This window comes from Anguilla anguilla, chromosome 10 (assembly GCF_013347855.1).
Source record: "Anguilla anguilla isolate fAngAng1 chromosome 10, fAngAng1.pri, whole genome shotgun sequence".
Taxonomy (NCBI): domain Eukaryota; kingdom Metazoa; phylum Chordata; class Actinopteri; order Anguilliformes; family Anguillidae; genus Anguilla; species Anguilla anguilla.
Genome location: NC_049210.1, coordinates 40,593,976 through 40,614,709, shown reverse-complemented (window position 1 = coordinate 40,614,709; position 20,734 = coordinate 40,593,976). Strand labels below are relative to the sequence as shown.

Here is a 20,734-nt window from a genome sequence, read left to right as displayed (position 1 = left end):
GAGCTACCTTCCTTCCTGCAGGAAGCAGGGCATTAGCCCTTTCTTCTGCCGAGGACCACGATACGAAAAACACGCAAACAGCAGCTGTGATCTCTGTTCCGCCCCGGGCAGTGTCCCCTGAAATCAGACACACACCCCCCCCCCTTCCCGTCCTGTCCCAACCTGACCAGGGGGTCAATCCGGTTAACAGGAGCAGGTTTAAGGTTACAGTGAACGACTCTCATACCCCCTGTATTCCATGTTCTCTCTATAAATACCGCACACACATAAAAATATACATATGTTTATACGTACACATACGCACACACACACACACACACACACACACACACACACACACTTATAGATGCTGTTTTTTTATATTTAATGTCCATCCCCGTTATGCTGGTGGAAATGAGAAGGCCCCAGTTGCCCTGAGACTTTTCTGACTGTACTCACGACGGGTACTTAGGGACATTCCCATAAATAAATACCCCCCCCCCCCCCCCCAAACGATCTTGGCTTGGAAGTGGCTCAGTAGAGGTCAGTCAAGGTGCGCGGCCCAGACTTTTATAGCCTTCCCCATCTAAATCTCCCCGATTTATTTTCCAATTACCCTACGGATTTTCACCCTGAGAAGCTCGAGCCTCCTCCACCGATGGGGTATTTTTGTGTGCGGACTGGGACCGGTGAGGTAACAGCGCTGATGAATGTCCGGGGCTAGCCCCCTCGCGCTCGCTGAGCGAGGAGCCCTGTCAGGAACCGCGTCGTTTTAGCCGGAGGGGAGCGCGCCGAACTGACAGCGCCCCGGCCGGAGTGTACTCTCCTGGGCACGAGCACAAAGGAGTCCCTGTTCGTGGAGGAATTTTCATTAAGTCTGGGCCACTGTCACGGACCGGAGAGCGTGTCATCAGGGAGAACCGTCTTACGGATTAATCAGGCCTGCACAGTACGGCGCGCGGATGCCAGAGCGGCTCGGCTACACCTGAGCTATTCTGCGGTGAAATATGAAGTATGAATGATCGGCCGTCGGTGCCGCAGCGTTCTTTGGCAGTGGATTCGGTGCCGAAAAGGGCCTGAATGTGGGGAGCGATGTAAACCGCTGTGCCGATAATTCTAAGGTTGCAGGTTCAAATCCAGCTATAGCACAATGCCGGGATCCAACAGGCGCTGAAAAATGATTTCTTTCTGCACCAGTGCAGAACGTTTTTTTTTTTTACATTTCGGCAGAACTGCAATGAACTTGTTCAGGAGATTGGTTTTCGCTTACGGGTCATGAGTCATGTGACTCTTTGGCGCTTGGGCGTTGGGCTTTCTGCTTGCACTGTCAGAGCAAGTAGGGCGTATTTGTCAGAGGAAGGCCTTATGGATAAGCAGTGGGTTCAGATGCACAAGCAGTGAAGGGGCACCAAAGAAGCATTTTCCCTCTTGAAGGGTGGAAGTGGATGCTAAAACCAGTCGTTAATTATGGATGAGAAAAGGGCAGGCATTTTGCGTAATATTTAAGAATTTTTGTCCCGTAAAATATAAGCCCGTATGGGTCTCTATGTCTCTATGTAATAAGATATGAATTTATTCGACAGAATAAAAATTTCTCTCCAGTTAGCAATCATAACCAGTGCAGAAAAGATTTGGTAAACGTTCAATTTGGAGATTTGTAAAAGAAATTAGAAGTTGAATTTACCCACTCACAGTTTAACCCAAATTTGATTTCCCTCCAAGCATAAACTCACCAAACAGGTTCAGGTGTGTCAGCATCCACTGGAATGCCAGGATAAAGTATGACTAACTGATAATTGCCCAATCATTTTCCCTTTTCCCCATAAAAACACAAAGGCTGGACCAAGCTTGACGGAAAGGATCGAACAAAAGACAGGACAAAGACCTCTCGCAAACAATCGTGCGCTGACCTGAAAGACCATGTCTGGTTGCGCAACACGGTGCAGCTAACAGGCCTCTTGGCTCGTGGAGAGATGTTTACTTAAGACGCAGGAAAGTCTGTTCTGAAGTCATGGAACAGAGAGAACTGGCAGGGCCACACTTACCTCACAGCCAGGTCCCTCTTACAGAGCACAACAGTGGAGCTAAGTCTTCTGACATTGCGTTTTAAATGTATTCTCTTTTACATCCGAACTTTAGTACTGATATTGATACTGTGAGGCCTTGTGGACTTTTACAATTGCGTTTAATTTATTTTTTGTGGTGACAGTGTTCTATCAGCTCATGCGTTTAGAGATCCTCCAAAGATCCTGTAGTCACTTCACTGTCTGAATCGAAATGGAATTGGTCCCACCCACGACTGCCTGGTAAGTGGCTTTGGATAAAAGCATGTGCCAAATGAATAACTGAACATGCAGTTTGAATTATTCTTTTTTTTTTTTTTTTTTAAATCAACAGAAATCAGTTAGGAGGCGGGTGCTCTCCTCACCTTGTATCCTGACTTGGTGCTTGGAGCAGGCGGGACAGGGCAGGAGGGTGAACTCCTCGGCCTGATACATGGAGTAGTCGGTGCTGGCCACGACGATCCGGTCCCCGGCCCTCCAGCTCCGGGCGTCGTGCTGCAGGTTCAGAACCACCTGGTCCACGGCGTCCACCTGGAACCCGGTTATGGGGAACCCTGGGAGACATTCAGAACCGATCGCGTGAGAACACGGAGGAGTACCAAACCCATTTTTGGGAAACAGGCGGTTAAGCACTCAAACACGCAGATTCACTGCAAGCCAGAGCTGGGTCAACTTCCCCCCAGTTCAAAACAAAATTGAATTAATAAAAAAAAATCCTCATGGAGCATTATTTAAAAAAAATTTGTTCATTCAATTTCAGTTCATTTCCTAAATTGACCAATGAGAAATGGAACTGACCCCCCAGGCCGCACACTTTCTGTGTGAACCTGGACAGCAGCCCAGCACTGTTAGCAAAAACTGCACTCCCATAATTCCACCTTAATTTGCAATACCTCGGAAAGCAGAACGAACAGGGAGCACACATCGTGATTGTGTTTGATGATCACCTTAGCCCAGAGTAATTTATTTAGCTTCACACTCCGATGTCGAGTTCTGAAAGTTTTACTGCTAAATTTCTGTTTAATTTGTTTCAGGTCTACAATGCCTATACCCCTACCAGCATTAGAAGCCGAAAGACACGAGTTTGAGAAAAGGTAGACTAGAGCAGGGGCAACAAACTCCAGTGCTGGAGAGTCACAGTGTCTGCGAGTTTGTGTGACTTGCTACCAATCAGCAGCCAGAAACAAGGCGTGTGAACTCTTTAGCCATTAAGTTAAATTTAAATAAAGACTTAATTATTCAAATCCAGGTGCGTTTCGATGCCAGCCTTCGCTGAGAACGGCTAGTTTTCCGCGGGCGTGGCCGCGTAGGGGCGGGGGCCTCTCGGGGGCGGGGCCCCGCTCGGGGGCGGGGTTGGACGCACCGTTTCGCCACTCGCTGTAGGCGGTGACGGAGAAGCGGACGCCGTCCACGGTGACGAAGTCGCGGCGCGCCAGCGCCCGGCCGCCCGTGTCGTGGTTCTCGTGCTCCCGCACGTCCTCCGAGCAGGACCCGTTGCCCCCGCCGATCACGGACACCAGCGCCCACGCCTGTCTGAAAAGGGGGGGGGGGAGGGGGGGGGAGTGAGACAGGTCGGTAAGAGGTTATGCAAGAGGTAAGGTTGTCCAGAAAAGGAATGAGAGGAGGACATATATATATGGACACTTTCTGTCAGATATACGATATGTATATAGCATGTTATATGCAAATTCTGCTATTACATTGTCCTGTCTGTCTGTTACTGTCGTGTTTAACTTTTGTAACCTTTGCTTCAGCAACAGAGAGTAATGCTGTGCCAATGACACAGCTTAGAATTTAAATTTAAAGAGGACTGACAAAGAGAGAGAGAGAGAAACAGAGAGAGGGAGAGAAAACAGAGAGAAGCCGAAGAAAGGGAAGAGGGAGAGAAAGAGGGAAGGAGAGAAAAGAGAAGGGAAAAGAGTGAAAGGATTTATCCACACATAATAAAAGGAAGGCACTGATAATGAGAAGCTTCCAAGAAGCAATGAATCACAAAACAACACAAACACAAACAAGCGAAGAACAAAATGGCCGTTCGGGTTCATTTCCATGAGCTGTGACCCCAGGTGTTCTGGGTATCGGTCAAAGGGCCTGTGTTGGAAAGTGTGACTTCATTCTCTAGGCAGGCTCTGTGTGAGCCCTGAATTTCACCAGCGTTCAGACCACTCCCAACCACAGGGGACACTAATGCTCTCTGAGCCAAGGGCAGGTGCCCCACCAAGGGCTGCCCCCCCCCCCAACTGCCCCGCCAACACCCCATCAAGGCGCCATTTCAAGTCCCATCGATTCTTTTGATGACAGCGATACGCTGGAACGTTCCCACAACATCCCACCAACACTGGTGCCGCAGAATCATGAATGGTGCCAATCCAGCCAGAAGTCCCTGGCAACAACTGAGGGACAGAACTGAGAGGAAACGCTGGTGTAACGTTGCCGCAACAACGCCCCGCCGTTGGCACAAGGCTCTCTGGGTTCCTCACTGCGCTGCGATCGTTCCGCAGGGCCACGTGACGGCCCTGGCAGACGGCACCGGCCGCTGGCAGAAACGCTGGCTGACTCATCGCTTTTCCACACCTGTTGCAATTTTTCCCAGGAAAAAAAAAAGAAACAAAAACTCCTGAGGCAGTCCTTTTAAATCTAGTTTCTAATGTCATTACTACTACTACTAGGATGCCGTTTGCTTACCTGGTCATGAAAGCTTAGATATTTCATCAGATTTATCCCCAAAAACCACATACCTATCAGGCAAATATGCAGACACACTGCAGCTAACTGAACAGAACAGCAACCCCAGCCACACTCCAGCTCAAATGGATTTTACTTAATTTCTTAGCAGCTGTCCTTATTCAATGTGACTTGGCTACTTAGCTGGAATAGTTTGAAAAAATGAAACCTTCACACCAAATTCACTGGAGCCATTGCGGCTCAACAAAGCAGAACCCACAGTCTAGTTGCCAGCCTTTAGCACTGCATTGCACTGCCGTTTCTACACCACGGGAAACCTCTCATGACCTCCCACCAGTGCTATTCCACTTCCTGCTCCACTTTTCCTGTGGAGAAAAGAAAAGTCTCTTCTTCCTGTGAAAAACAAAAGACACACGATGACCCTTTCTCCTGCGATCGGACCGGCTACCCAAATAGGGAACTTTCTTTTTTTTTTTTTTTTTTTTTTTTTTTGGCGGGTGCTCCAACCCAGGTTCAAAAAGAGGAATAAAACTTTAATAAACTCATTACACTGCAATATTCACTGCTTCACTGGTGTTCACAGTTCCATGAAAAGAAAATCCAGGCCACAGAGTTAACAGTTGGGCCTGCCAGTACAAGTCTGGTTTTAAGAGGTGGAAGGCATTTTCTTCAGTGGTTTTTCCTGGGATCGGATATTTGCAAAGGATGTAGAACAATCCCACCGACTTAGTACTACTGACAGGGCAGAGAGGAGTAGGTAAGGTGGAGGCAGTCATTTCCTGAGCAGATTGTTACTCAGTTACCTGCTGGCAAGTCAGCTGGATAAGACAGAATTGCAACTGGGTAGCCTCTGCTACAGAAAACATTCTCATTTAAAAGGAGACATTGCCTCATTTTTATCTTTTTATTCCGGTTTTCAAAAGCAGTGTTTCTAAGTCTTTGACTTCTGGCGGTCCATTTCAAGATGCGTCAGTTTTTGTCGTCATTAAATGAAATGTGTTGCAGTTATTGTTTTTTGTCTGAAGGCTGAGGGATCATTTATGAATACATTTCTTTGTAACCGGACCCTTTCATTCTGGTGATCTCGGCAGAGAAAGAGAAACAGTAATTAGAGCGTCTTAACGCTTCCAGCGTCCCTCCTGAGACTGCGAGATTGTGGAGCTCTTCCCCCAATGAGTCATCCCAAAGCCCACAGAGTGGTCCATCTGTTTGGCACTCTACAGTAGAGAAGTGCATTGTGGGTAGTGGCCCACAGCACCTCCCTGGAGGAGGGGGTGGGGGGGGGGGTGGGGTGTGTGATCCTTTTAAGACACTGTTCAGGTGAGTCGCATGGTCTGGTATCCCATCTGGAGGGAACCGTTGCTGACTGCGGTTGGTGGCCTCACGGGGTAAGCCACAGTTACCAACGATGTTAAAAAATCTAGATGTTTCAAACTTTTCTTCAGCGTATCTTGTTTTCTGGAGCCATCCAAACCAGGACAATGAGTTTAAATGTCTTCTGAGTTGCTCATACATTTTAAGGGAGAAAAAAAAATATGGGTCATTTGGCTCAAATTTTTCCACTGGGTTTTCCAGCACTTCAAAAGTTTCCACCTGACAAAACAGAGCCCGAAAGAAGATCACACACACACCCAAAGGAGGGGCCGGAACATTCCGTACGCCCCACCCTCACTCTCGCTCGCAGTTGTGATGTCAGTCTTCCAGTTTCCTCGATTGACACAGGCATATAAAGGACTCATTTCCTGTCATTGTCAGCACATCATTGAAAAACCCTTTTAAGGACTGAGGAGTGCTCAAAACAGCAGGACATCAGCTGTCAATCAAGTGTACCCCCTCCCCATCCCGAACCGCCCTCGCCCCCCCCGGAGTTAAGGGCCAGGCGGACGGTGGGGACGTGGGGTCACGCTTCCTGCCAGATTATCGGCGTTTCCGCGTCTGCGATCCGTCCACCATTACGTTTCGTTTCCTGTCCCGTGCGAGTCGCCCCGTACCCCGGGGGGGGGGGGGCGGCCGCTTGTTTGTGAGCAGATAGAGACGGCAGGCAGCCAGGTCACGACCCCCTCCCCACCCCGCCCCCCCCCCCACCCCCCCCATCCCGCGCTTCCCCACATGATGTCAGAAATCACCAGCTCACCCAAAAATCCTCACCTCTCGACATGAACCTGCTCGGCTGTCACAAGGTCTGATGCTCATGTGGACACACATGTAGCCAAGGGGGAGGGTGGGGGGGGGGGGGTTTGGATTGAAGCCAGCTCAAAATGGCAGAGATACGCGTAAAATACACAGGAGCAGATTATGATGAAAGTGTCACAAGCACAGCACTGAGCAGGGCTCATTTACAGTGCATTTCCTGTGCCCTGTGCAGTTGGGCCAATTTACAGTCTACAATCCTCTGTAAAGATACAGCACGTTTTGGGATCAGGATTCAGGGGTTCTGTGGGTGTACAGGACTGGGGGGGGGGGGGTTCCCCTACGCACACGAGACCCTGAAACCAGAGAGGCCGCAGAAACGCAGCCCCGCCCCGCCCTCGCTCCCTCCCCGAACCAGCGCCGATGAGCTTGGCGGATGAAGGGGCTCCGCGGCTGGTGGGCGAGCGGGGCGGTCCGACGGACGTCTCCCCGTACCCCTCTCTCCGTGCCGCAGAGGCCCGGGCACATCTGGGCCCCATTAGCGGATTCGTTCCCCGAAAAAATCCTCCCGCTCCCAAACAGCATTCCGTACCGACAGCGGGCTCCTTTTCCAGCCCACAGTTCTTCTCCGGGGGGAAGGCGTCCCACGTGCTTTCTAAAACTTCCAGGGCTCCTGGAGATGTCGTTTATGTTGTTTGTTTTTTTTAAATGGACAAAACCAGAGTAATGTGATTAGGAGCTGTGACAGAGGCTGTAAAATGAATCTTGATTTTAAGTAAATAGAGGGACTTTTCCATCCTCCCTGCACAGAAGACGGAAGCTAACGTAATAACGTTTACAGCCCAGAGCTTGTTTTACATTACATGTCAAACGTTACAGTGAAATACGGTACAACTGCCAGGTTACCAGGAAAATATTTGAAAGACTCGATTGCCATCCGGGCTTCATGAAATTACACAAGACAAATCAGGAAACTGCTGATAAATTCTGAATACAAATGTACGTTCAGACAGCGTAATAAAGCCAGTCTGAGATTAAAGCTCTGATACATTCGATGTAAATCACATTATCTGCTTACAGTACGGGTGGCTAGACCCTTCACCACAAACACAAAGCCTTCCATTGTTCATTTCATATTGCCTTGACAGTGTGTTATAACATACCCTGGGCGCATAGCAGATAACGTTCAGTAAAATAAATTCAGAAGTACATTTATACATATTTATTTTTCATACATTTTATACTGTTTGTCATCGCCCCAGACAGCCTAGATCTCTAGAGCATCTGGAAAAGTACCTTACAGTCTGTGAGATGGAAACCCTGAAATCGGATCCTAGCCTGTTGGACTCTGCTGCAAGTCACTCTGAACAAGAAAAACCAACTGGAGACAATTTAGATAATAATAATAATCGCATTAATAATCACCACTGCCGCAATATTACATGCCCAAATTAAGAAAAGGTAGAGAGTTTGAAAAGTAAGACAGTAGTTTCCTAAGGCAACTCCTGACCACTGCACTAAACTCTCAGTTTTAAATGAATTCACATGGCTGATCTGTCAGTGCAACTGCACATTTGTGAATGATCTAATAGCATTTACAGACCATCAGTCACCCCCCTCCCCCCCACCCCAGACAAACTTTCGTAAAACGTAATAAATGTGAAAAAGCGAAGTGTAGAAAGCTCTGCATCAGCATTTTTCTTCTTTCCCTTTTTTATTTAACACACAAACCCTGGAAACACTGCATAACCTTCCAGCGCTGGTCTTCCTGTCTGCGCACTCACCGTGGAAACGAGGGATTCATAAGAAAAGAGATTTACAGCGGACACTTTCGTGTGGAATGGGGAAACGGATTTGAAAAAATGGTCATAAAATAATCGAAATACGTATGTGATATACCTCTGGGTCTGTAGAACTGCCGTGTGGGGGGGTGGGGGTGGGGGGGGGTGTGTGGTTGATTACTGGAACATCAGATCACGAGTTATCCCAAGCAGTTAAGAAGGAATAACAGGAAACAAACAGCCCACCACGCGCAGAGGAGACATTTCATTTAGAGTACAGTTAAATCTCCAGCTCATGTTTCCCTGTAGGGCCCTAAAGTTGAACGAGTGCACACAGCTCCTCAGGTACTCCGAGGGCACTCCACTCCAATCGGCCCCAAGACAACGGCGCATAGCCCCACCCTAAGACAAGGGCCCTAACTCAATCTGGCCTCACTGTGAGGCTCAGAGCCCAGCTTAGGGAACAGTGTACTACTTTACCCTGGTGCAGCATTCAACTCGACTGTACTGCAAGTACGCACTACTTTACTCCTGCTCCACTGCAAGTGTGCACTACTTTACTCCTGCTCCACTGCAAGTGCGCACTACTTTACTCCTGCTCCACTGCAAGTGTGCATTACTTCACTCCTGCTCCACTGCAAGTGCGCACTACTTTACTCCTGCTCCACTGCAAGTGCGCGCTACTTTACTCCTGCTCCACTGTAAGTGTACACTATTGTAGATCAAGTGTCCACTACTCCACTGCCATTTACTGCAAGAACGCCACTAGTCTACGCTTGACCCACAGCATGTGTACGCTACTCAGGTTCATGTCACTGCAAGTGTGCCCTATATTAGTTATTAGGAAAATTAGAAGTAAGATTTTCATGTCTCTCTCTGTCTGGCGCATCTGAACTTTTCTGTTTGAAGATTCGGTCTGGCAGTGCGAACAAACAAAGTTAATTTGGGAACCATGAATGATACAAATTCAAGAAAAACTATTTGGCAAGTTGGGACTTTTTTTGAATGTTGACTCGGCACACTGAATTGACGCACCACTGGAAGAACGTCCTCGTCCAGTGAATGCAAGGCTGCGTTTTCAGCAATGAAAAGGCCCGTCGAGGACACGCCAGATGATTGTTCGTGATGTCCTACACGACGCGTGATGTTCTACTCTGGGGAAACACACAGGAAAACCCGTGACCCTCGGCAGAAATCAGGCGTGAGACCGAAGCTCAGCCTTTATCAGGAAACCGGGAGTCCTGCAATGTGTCTGTGCACGACAGCACCTGTTTAAACACGCTATGCTTGCGTACATGCGATGCGCGGGTGTGTGTGTGTCTTTGTGTGTTCGTACAGACATTTGGCTGTGTGTGTGCATTTTTAAAGCAGCTATGAGTAGAGAAGCTATTCTACATGTTTATAGCTATGCGTGTGCCTGCCTGTGTGTGTGCCTGTGTCTGTGTCTGTGTGTGTGTGTGTGTGTATGTGCCCGTGTAAGCGTGTGCGTGTGCAAGTGCATGTAAGTGATTTGCCAGCGTGTCGTACACTGGCTGAATGGATGAGCGCAATGGCAGAAACTTGCCTTATTTCTTTTGGCCCTAAAGAATTGTTTTTCCTTCTACCACAGCGAGGCGAAGCCTTCTGATAAGTAAGGGACCGTGGCTAAAGAAACCACCGCCGCTCCCCTTCAGGCACCGATTAAATGCTTATTTTTATTATCCTCAGCGCCTCTGAAACGGCTTTGTATGTTATTTTTCCAAGGCGACTCCACAGACTGCAGACTGTGTATACTTGGCCTTTTTCCTCAACAGAAGTGAGAAAAGAAACAAAAGTTTAAACAACATTTTTTTTTAAAAATGTCACCATTCTAACCGGCCCCCTGAGAGTCACTTACAACAACACTCGTTACTCCGGGTTTACACAACCTTTGCCATGAGGAGCCACTTCAGAGGACCGGGAATGACGATGACACCAGACGCTTTTAGACGTTCTGTATGGCAGGGAAGCCCTTTCAGAAGGTAACGGTTGTTCTCCTTTAGGGAGGGGAGAGTGGGAGCAGTGTTATCCACCCAATAACAGTCTCCCCCCTGATAGTGGTTGTTCTGACAATTACAATGGGAAAAACTGAAGTGGTTAGCACTCAAAAATGTATTTTCCTAAATTTCTAAACTGCATATTGTAATATTGCATATTGTGCACAGCTCACTGAAGAAAGCCAAAACATTTGTGCAAGATGCTTGTTCTGCATTTGTAAACAATAAGATATAGTATAAAATGCACTTTAAAATTTAGAAAAACACATTTTTGAATGTGAACCATTAAAATTTTTTCACAGAAATCTTTTCCACTGGTGTATAAGCACCAAACGAAGCAAGCGAGAGAGTGCGGTGATTCCTGATACAGATTAATTCCAACAATTGCAACAGTAACAGACATCTACGTTGGGTTTTGGTGCAAGAGACTGCAGTTGGCTCACATCAACCACCTGTTTCCAAGCAGGAAGTCCCTTCGTGGGAAGTGACAGAACACCGAGCAAGGACGGCAACCGCAACTACGTCAATCTAATTCAATAGGGTCTTAGAACCCAGCAGAGGTCAAGTCAGAACTCTCACGACCTGGGGAATTAGCATATGGAGGGAGTCCAAGGATGCAGCCAACAGGATGCAGCGCTCGGAATGCTGAGCTTCTAAACAGCAGTGTGAACCCAATCAGCAGTGTCGCCAACACCAACAGCACGAAAGGACAAAGGTGAAGTGAAATCAAAAACAGCAAGGGAACTGCCTTATTATCAAGTTTAAGTACACATTAGTGCGATTAAAGCAGATATGCTAGTGTCACTGTTTCTTTGCCAGTTTTGCACGTGCTGTTCTTATATTTTTGTTGGACTTTTGATAAGCGCAACCTGTTTGTAAAAAGGGGCTATAAAGAGAAACAGACTAGCCTGATCGGTTACTGTGCACTCGAAACCGAAACACTGTTTCCACCCCAGGTAAGCCTCAGCATCTCAGGAAAGCACCAATCACATGCTTCTCCACTCCAGGTAAGCACCAATCACAGGCTTCTCCACTCCAGGTAAGCACCAATAACAGGCTTCTCCACCCCAGGTAAGCACCAATCACATGCTTCTCCACCCTAGGTAAGCATCTATCACAGGCTTTAACGAACAGATGAAACACCAGATGAGAGCCAGGCGGAGAGGGCCCTGTCACACCCTCACACGGAGCACATCCTCTCAGACACACTAACCTTGGCCCTGTGTGGGTTTACCTTCCCCTGCTGGGCTAACGAGCGGAAAAAGCAAACGAGCGGCCTAATTCCTCACCAAACAGATCCCTTTCAAACCCGAACCCCTGAACTGGGCCTTCGTCCTCAGATCTGACACGGATCACAGTGAAAGTCCTACGTGCCCAGCATTAATATGTCCAGCACTCGGCCTGGTCTATGGCCAGCCGCTGTGGCAACAGCAGTGTAAAACCTCGTGGTGAAGAAAAAAAAAAAAAAACCCCCGTTTAGAGTCATCCAGGAAGGGGTCAGATGTAAATGAGGCACTGTTCAGCTCTAGCGGTTTGTGCCAGGAAACTGATATTTCCCTCCCTACCCACGGCAAAGTTTTCTTACAAAATATAAAATGTGCGCCCTTTGCATTTTGGTCATGCACGAGGGTTATTTTCAGACCGGAACAGGGACTGACCACAATATCCGGACATTCTAAAATTATACACCTCATAACCAGCACTTGTGTGCCAGAGCCCTCCTGGTGTAAATATAAATAATCCATATAAACTTAACGCATAATGTCCCAAGCTGTGTTTACTGACAGTGACTGTGTTTCACACAAAGTTTTTTTTTTTTTACAAGCGTTGCTTCGTGTTGGAAGTCACTGAATTCCGAGAACTCTGCTGTCATCACTGTGCATTGGCACTACCCGTATTTGAGGTTGTTACTGATTGGTTTACCTATGTTTGAGGTTGTTACTGATTGGCTTGCTTATACTTGAGGTTATCACTTATTGGTTCACCTGTATTTTAGATTGTTACCGAATCTAGCATTTGAGGTTTTTGCTCGTTGGTCTGCTTGTATTTGAGCACACCACTCATTGGCTAACCACTGACCTCCTTTTTTCTCATTGGCCTACCTGTATTTGAGGTCGTTGACAAAAGTGCTCCCCAGCAGGGTCTGGACGGTCCTCTTGGTCTCGTCCAGCAGGCTCTTGGCGGCCGAGTCGCCCACCGCCATGGCGACGACGCGGCCGGCGGGCAGCCCGCGGAGCAGCTCGTGCAGCTGGCGGCTGTCGTTGCGCGAGTCGTGCGTGTCGAAGCGCTCGGCGAAGAGCACGGCGCCCGTGTCCTGGTCCACCACCCGCAGGTTGATCCCGCGGCTGAAGTTGCGCTGGAAGGCGTACCCGCCCGTGGCCAGCCCGGACGCGGGCACCGTGCGGGTCAGGAGGGTCCAGGACAGCTTGGGCGTCCCGTGGAGCTCCAGGGTCCCGCCCGCCCGCACGCCGATGAACTTCCTGCCCAGCCCGGGCACCTCGGGGAAGTCCCGGTCGTCCGAGCGGCCCAGCAGGGCGATGGTGGCGCGGGACCGGTAGCGGCATTTGGGAGCCCCGATGTGCAGGGCGCCCCCGTCCTCGATCAGGATGTTCCGGGTCCTCAGGGTGATGTTTTTGGAACCTTTAGAGTCGTCGGCAAAAACAAGCAGGCCTGGCAGAAAAAAGGATCAAAATAATTTTTATAGAAAAACAACAACAATAATAATAATAATAATCATCATTAGAACATTTTTCCTGTCAGAAACATAATATAGAAAAATGTGTGCGTGCATAATATAAATAAAAGTATTCAGTTTCCCATCTTTGGGAAACGGAATACTTTTGTCTTCAATAAATGCCGTTCAAAATCGGTTCACCTTGAATCATTTCTAAATAATAATAAAACAATAATAAACAATAATGAGATCATTAGCCTTCAGGATTTCCCATTTTAGGAGGAATATTCACACTACCCATGCTATCAAGATGTTTCACACGGCATTTCAAAGATTTCTCTCTTCCTTCCTCATGTTTGTTTTGGAACTGCCATTCACAACAGTGTAAAAAAACCCCAAAAACCCGGAGACATTTCTACGACAGGCACCAGCCTCTCGAAAAAACGTCGCTTAGCGACAGGTGGCTCACCTCCTTTCTGGATGGTAATGGACTGCAAGGTGGCAGAGGAGTCGAGCCGGAACTGATCCCCCTTCCGGAGGACCACCGCCCTTGTTGGGTCCTGCCCCGGGTTCCACTTCCGGAGGGAGAGGTTGTGATCGGGGCAGTTTTCTGGGGAACGGACATCGGATGCGTCACGCACATGAACATTTAACGAGACCCTGCTGGGGTGTGTCAGCTCCTCTGCATGCAAGACTGCTTACACACACCCATGTGTCGTAACTACTTTGTAATGCAGAACTGTCTGTAAAGTACACATTATCTAATCCAATCATTAATTGAGACCAAACCAAACCAAAAGTTAAAGACAGAAGGATGCAAAAAAAAAAAAAAAAAATAGGGTGTTCTTTTTTAAAGTATGAATTACATCATTTCACGAACCGTGGGAATGTAAGTTCAACAGCAACAAGCCAACAGGTCGAAATGGAACAAATTTGAAATATGCACAATCAAAAGAGCATAATCGTTTTTTTTATTTTTTAAACCTTTTCCCCCCTGATTTGGAAGGAGAATCCCCACACCTGCCCACCAGGAGCACTGTAACTGATTCAAGAACTAACCTGAGTCACTGACCTGTGAGTCAGCAACTATGTCACATCCTACAGGCCACACAGTACTACAGGAGAGCCAGAGACTATTCTACATGCTACAGGTCAAAAACAGCACTACAGGACAGTGCTAGTTGTAACTGGAGGAGGGTAAATGTCTCACTGAAGCTAACCGGCAGCCTGGTGGCTCCTGGTATTTTGTTGGGAGGTTATACTGTAGTTGCAACCTGAGTAACCCAGACCAACTGAACCCCACCCCACTGCTGGCAGAACAAGGCCGAATGAGGCCAACTGTGCCCAAAACTCCACACTCCCAGTCATAGGTGGGTATGAGGACACAGCCAACCTATAACTACAGGCACTTAGAAGCCTCTACAAACACAGGGATGCTAATTCCATCCCCTCCTGGTGCTCCTACCAAGTTCAAAGTTCAAAGTTCAAGGCCACCCCCTGCCCTTTCTCCCACACCGTTTGTTGTGTGAGATGAGATGGGAGATTACAGGAAGCCGAAACAATCTGTCCCAGGAAATCCTGTTTAAACACGGCCAATCCGGTCAGAAGGGGGGCAACGGTACGGGCGTGGCCTGCTGCAGTTTGGGGGGAGGCGGGGGGGCTATTCGTATTGAATAATGGAACAGCAACAGTTCTGCTCTCTCGGGTGGTCGGCTGTTCTGGGGGGGTCACCAAGGGGCTGAGGTTCCGAGTTCATCCTCCAGGGGTTACGGGTTCAAACCGGATCCACTGAAACTGTGGAAAAGCAAACCCCAGGATTTCCACGGCCAAGCTCTTTAATATTCCACCTCTCACGCGTGCCAACCAAAATGGACTTTTGTTATCTGAGGGTTTTCTGATCCTTGATATCAATCTTTTGGCAGCGTGTCCGAGATCAGCCTGTTGTTGTATGGGCTGTCAAGCTGAAGTCAAACGAAACAGGCTGTTATATAAAAGTAGAGACTCTCACTGAGCACTGGGTTTGAAAAAATATATAAATTTCTCAGGCAACTTTTGAACTATTATACAAAGACTGCCAATATTTAAATGGGACACAGCACATAAGAGAACAATCAAAATATAGATACATCTGTCTGGCAAATAAATGAACGAATATGTGCGAGCGAACTATAATAAAATTATAATAAAGGGGGAAAAAATGACACAGCCAAAGACTCAGCCAGCTGACATTTACTGCATTTTTCTCCAGTATGAGCCAGCCTGAATGTCATTCTGAGAGTGCTGCTTAACCCTTATATATTGTCCTCAGGGTAAAAAACGGCCCTATCCTTTAAGAGCACTGAAATCCTCCAAAATTACATTTTTTCAGCATGATGACTTTTCCTGGAGTGACCCTGTGATATTACAATTTCCCTTTTTTTGTATTTTGGTACACCCTTTTGTGTGAAGCATATTTAGTATTACAGATGGTTTTACAAAAGCAAAATTAGGGCAGACAGTTTTGTGCTCAAATCTAGGGTTTCCGTTTCAGCTCTGAATGAAACAGCAGAACATGGCCGCCAGGCTCTCCCCACACCGCTGCTGCTGCTTCTGCACTGTAACCAGCGTTACGTGTGACCTTCGACCCCCCAGGGGAGCAGAAACCGGTGACCTCTGCTAATGGTGCAGCACAGGATCTCTGGTCAGCTGTTGGAACACATCCTCCCACTTTCCCAGCGGCTGTAGGGGTGCACTGAATAACCAAAACGGGCAGATCCGTCTTCCGAAGGCAAGCCCAGCGATTCACAGCGCTGGCTATCGGCTTCTCTTTCAACACAAACCCACTGCATGTGACCAGCAGTCTTTATCCAGCCCAGCTGGATTTCTGCAAGTAAAAATTATGCTACCAAAGAATAAGGGACATACAGACCAACAGTAACTTAGGCAGTCTGTGTGCCAGACCTAAGAGCAATCAGCAAGATCGGTCTGATTGATTGGATAGGCCCAGGGTCTTCCAGGAAGATAAGGGTGGGATCTCGAAGAAGAGAGGGCGTGGGCTCTTTTTTGGGGGGGGGGGGGCCTTTCAACAGGAATGGGCGGGGCCTTTCGGGAAGAAGCGGGGGAGGGCGACTCACCGTCCAGGACGTCGGAGGAGGTCAGGCTGAGCACCAGGATGAGCGTGAGGAACAGGGCGCCCAGGGAGACGCCGAAGCAGATCAGCGTGTTCCTCCTCCTCGCCCGGCCCCGCCCGCGGAGGTCCAGGGGCTCCTCCGCGAAGCTGAAAGCGGCCTGCCGCTCGGGGGGGGACGAGGGCTTCAGCGGGGGCGGGGGCGGGATCCGGGGAGGGGGCGGCGAGCGGACAGGGGCGATCCGGCCCGGGACGCACCCCGCGGAGCGGTGGCTGGTCCCGTTGGACGGGGGCACGAATATGGGGGGGGCGTGGTGGGGGCCATCGTTAACCTGCATGGTACCTGAGAAAGAGAGAGAGAGAGAGAGAGAGATGAAAGAACAACTAAAAGAACGTAATTCATTTTATCAAGACACCAAGTCTTGTTCTGAAAAAGCACTAATAAGCACTAATACTGAACTATTAGCACTAGCAGGAATAACAGACACACTTAGACATGTACAGGAGGGAGACACACACATGGACACACACACTCAATCACGCACGCACGCAAGAGCGAAAGCCCCGCTCAATTTTTCTTCTCGCCCCCTCAGAAACACCGCGCCGAGGTGTTTATGCACGTATGCCGCCCCTGAGGTTGATCGCTGCCCTCTGCGTAAAAATGGCATCTGAAACACGTGGCTCCCATTAGGGCTCAAAGAGCAGCCAAGCGCTCCGGCTCAGCCTGGCGTCAGGAGGAAGCGGCGGCGCTCTGATCAAGCCTGCGAGCGCTTTCGCAAGACATGTGTGCCGTCTGTCATTCGCGATAGGGAGACACACACACACACACGCATACACCCACACACACACGTATACACCCACACACACACACACACACACACACACATACACACACACACACACGCACACATACTTACACACACACACACCCCCACATACATACACACACACACACGCATACACCCACACACACATACACACACACGCACACACGCACGCACACACACACACACACACACACACACACACACACACGCAATAAAGCGCCTGTAAACCTTTGCTACCTGTAAATGTCACTGTTGCTTCAGAAGGGCAGCTGGCCTTCACTGTTAATCTGAACTGACGGTATGTTTTCACAAACACTGCTATTCCTATTGTGATATTTTTTTAATTAGTACTGGGTGCAATTATCAGCTCTGAGCCCTACTTAAAAATGTATTAGGGCAGTATAACGCAAGCCTATAATCTTTCAGGGAAAATATCAAGGAGACTCATCAGAATTTATGTCTTCAGTGATATAATAATAGCTCTGAAGTGTTTTTTTAATCCTTGCTGAAACAAACATGGCTGAACAACCAACAACTTCTTCTCCTCAGTGCATGTGACACACATGTACCAGATTAAACACGTCTGCAAGTACCACACTTGCAGTCTTCAAAGAGGAGAAGCAAACTCAATTTATTGCGTTTCTGGCTTATGGTGGGGCTCGACTTGCAGTTCTAGGAAAAGAAACCCCAGCACAAGCCAGCAGAAAATGGAATGGAAAAAACAAAAAAATTATATAAATTATATTTTTTTTAAACGAAAAGCTGAAATGAGGAATGACTCAGCCATTTTGCCTGTTAAATTCAGGCTGGTTTGTACACACACAAAAAACTAAACAAAAAAACACACCACACCACAGACCGCATCACTTTAAACAGATTTTTTTTTTTAAATCACATAAAATATCTCATCCACGGTTATAGCATTTTATTTAATCAATCGAGCAACTTGCACAGTCAAGTTTGGCTCCCTTGCAGAAGAGGGGAGGAAGGGAACACCCTCAGGACTAGACACGCTCCCAGACGAGGCCGTCGGGGGTTCCACACATAAGTGATACCCCTCGCAGGCACCTCTTTTAAGAGCCCATAAACCCCTTGGCAGGACACCCCCCTGCTCCCCCCCCCCCCCCCCCCCCCCCCCCCCCCACTCACACTTCTCAAATGTCACCCCCGTTTCTAAGAACCGTCTCCCTGGCAACGGTCGGTTAGTGCCAGCGGGACATCTGATTAACGGGCCCATCCCCTGACGGGACGGGTCCCCCAGATTCAGACAGAGTCACTTCCACCGAAGGAGCTCCCAGCTGCAGCTGGGCCTGGGCCGGGGGGTGGGGCGGTGGGACAAGTATCACTGCTACTGCAGAAAACCACAAGCACTCCTCCCACCCTCTACACACAGGAACACATACACTCTGACACTCACACTCACACTCTCAAGCTGTATGACTCACACACGCACATATTCACTCTCTATTTCTCATACACGCACACACACACACCACACACGCAAACACAAACATACACACACACCATAGTTCACAGCAGTAGGACAGCTATGACAATGACTGACATTGTTTTTTGAAGGACTGTGTAAAGATTCTTTGGCTGGATGCTGTCCCCGTGACAGGCTGTGGCATGGCCACATAAAACTTTCGTTTTTTTTCTGAACTTCATTACAATATTAGACCTGGCTAACATGGCACCCCGTCCTATACTGTGGTCCTGCGGTCCAAAAATGTTCTATTTTCAGAGCTAAGACCATGTCACAACAAAGCATCCAATCTGGCCTCAATGTAACTGCAACTACAACTAAAACCAGTTTTAAAAATAAAAAAACCACAGCTTGATCATAACACACCAGTTTTCTTTCCACGTTTATAAACAAAAGGCTGTGAACTGTAAGCTCCCAGAACACCACAACCCGTTACAGCAAAGAGTCATAATACATGCTTTTTCAAAGACACGTTTAGTAAACTGTTTTCAAAAACATTTTATTGTTCCAGTAGTGAAAAGGTACCTGCGCCTATTGATGTAAACAATGCTCTTTCCTCCTCCAAGATTTCAATAAACATTCAACTGATGCCACCTCCGAAACGGAGCCACTGAGCGTTTATTATCCGCCGGACGTCTGTCGGACTTCAGAAGCTGAGCTGCTGAGCGCGTGGCAGTAGTATCATCTTTTCTGCCGATGCGCCGCCGAGCGCGGCTTGTTCTCAAATTGACAGGGAGAAGTTCAGTCACGGGGATAATTCGCTTTTACTGAGTAACTGAACACGTGCACATCGTACAAGTTATCCTTGTTTGGTCAACAACAGTGATCGTTCCATTACCATTGACGTACAGCGGTGCTGTAATAGGAAGGATAGATGTAGATGCCAACCTAACCTGCCAACAAACTGAAAAATAAGCTACAGGTCGCCACATGTCGCTGTTACTAAATCTTAGTTCATACTTTTGTAATGTTATACCATATTATTCATTGTATTTGATCTGGTATATTCTATCATAGCATGTGCTTGTTAAGTTTGGGTCGATTCCATTCAATTTAGTCATTTCGCTAAATGAATTTAGATTAATTGAATTAACAGTAAATTCATCAGGAATCGAAGTTATTGTCCTGAACTGGCAGAATCGAAATGGGACTGACGCCAACCTTATTAGCCTCCCAGATTCGCGGTTTCTCATTTCACTCTCGAGTTCGCAGGACAGGCGCCTAACTAGTGAACATGAGCGTGTCTTCTCTGCAAAGTTCAGGGCAATCTGAACAACCTGAATGAGGAGAAACATGTGAAAATAGCCTTATTTAATATATCGTAAAACACCCCATACGAAGCACTGTCTTAATTGCAGTGTCAAAGTCAGATATCATTTAACTGTTCCATTGACTGTAACTAGCCTAATAATTTAGCGATCGAGAGAGCCAACCAACAGCTTCAATACAGCGAGGTATCGCAAGAGTAAGCACGTTACATCACAATTTGCACCGAAGGGACTCAAAAAAATCCATCTGAGCAGAAATCAAAGTCTGTTTAACACCTAACATAATAACCTTGATATGTTCCAGCCTGCCCTAGTGTGAGGGTCGTAGCCCACAATCGCCAGTTAGGACGATCTGAATTGCCCCACTGGAGGACTCAAACAATATGCGAGTGTCCGCTTACCTTTCAGAGACCTATTCTCTACCCTCACGTGCCATTCGCTCCTTTTGTCCAATCGCAGAGTATTCCCAAACACTTGGAGCAAAAATGATTGATATGAAGAGGTAATAATGTCCGATTCGTCTCTTTTTATACTTTTTTACATGATGTTTTCTTTAAGGCTGAACTCCGCCAGCCCCCAGCACCCGCGGCTTGTAGAGGAAGTGAGACCGGAGCTTCGCATTGGAGACTGACGCGGTGAGGGAGTGGCCAAATATGAATCTGGAAGGCCAGAATAACGCTCACAGCGCGCGGCGCGCTCCACCTACTGACGCAAACGGAG

The 20,734-nt window shown here is 48.0% G+C and overlaps 1 protein-coding gene across 1 annotated transcript in view; it reads right to left on the bottom strand.

Annotated features, from left to right (window-relative positions):
* The window catches only part of cemip2 (cell migration inducing hyaluronidase 2), a 47,258-nt gene extending 26,631 nt beyond the window's left edge, over positions 1-20,627 (bottom strand). The window contains exons 1-6 of the mRNA XM_035379479.1: positions 20,416-20,627; positions 16,441-16,776; positions 13,797-13,937; positions 12,756-13,323; positions 3,406-3,575; positions 2,408-2,596 (exon numbers count right to left, since the gene is read on the bottom strand). Of these exons, the coding sequence (XP_035235370.1) occupies positions 2,408-2,596; positions 3,406-3,575; positions 12,756-13,323; positions 13,797-13,937; positions 16,441-16,771 (1,399 nt within the window). The 5' untranslated portion in view covers positions 16,772-16,776; positions 20,416-20,627. The remainder of the gene's footprint in view (positions 1-2,407; positions 2,597-3,405; positions 3,576-12,755; positions 13,324-13,796; positions 13,938-16,440; positions 16,777-20,415) is intronic.
* Positions 20,628-20,734: the final 107 nt, after the last annotated feature.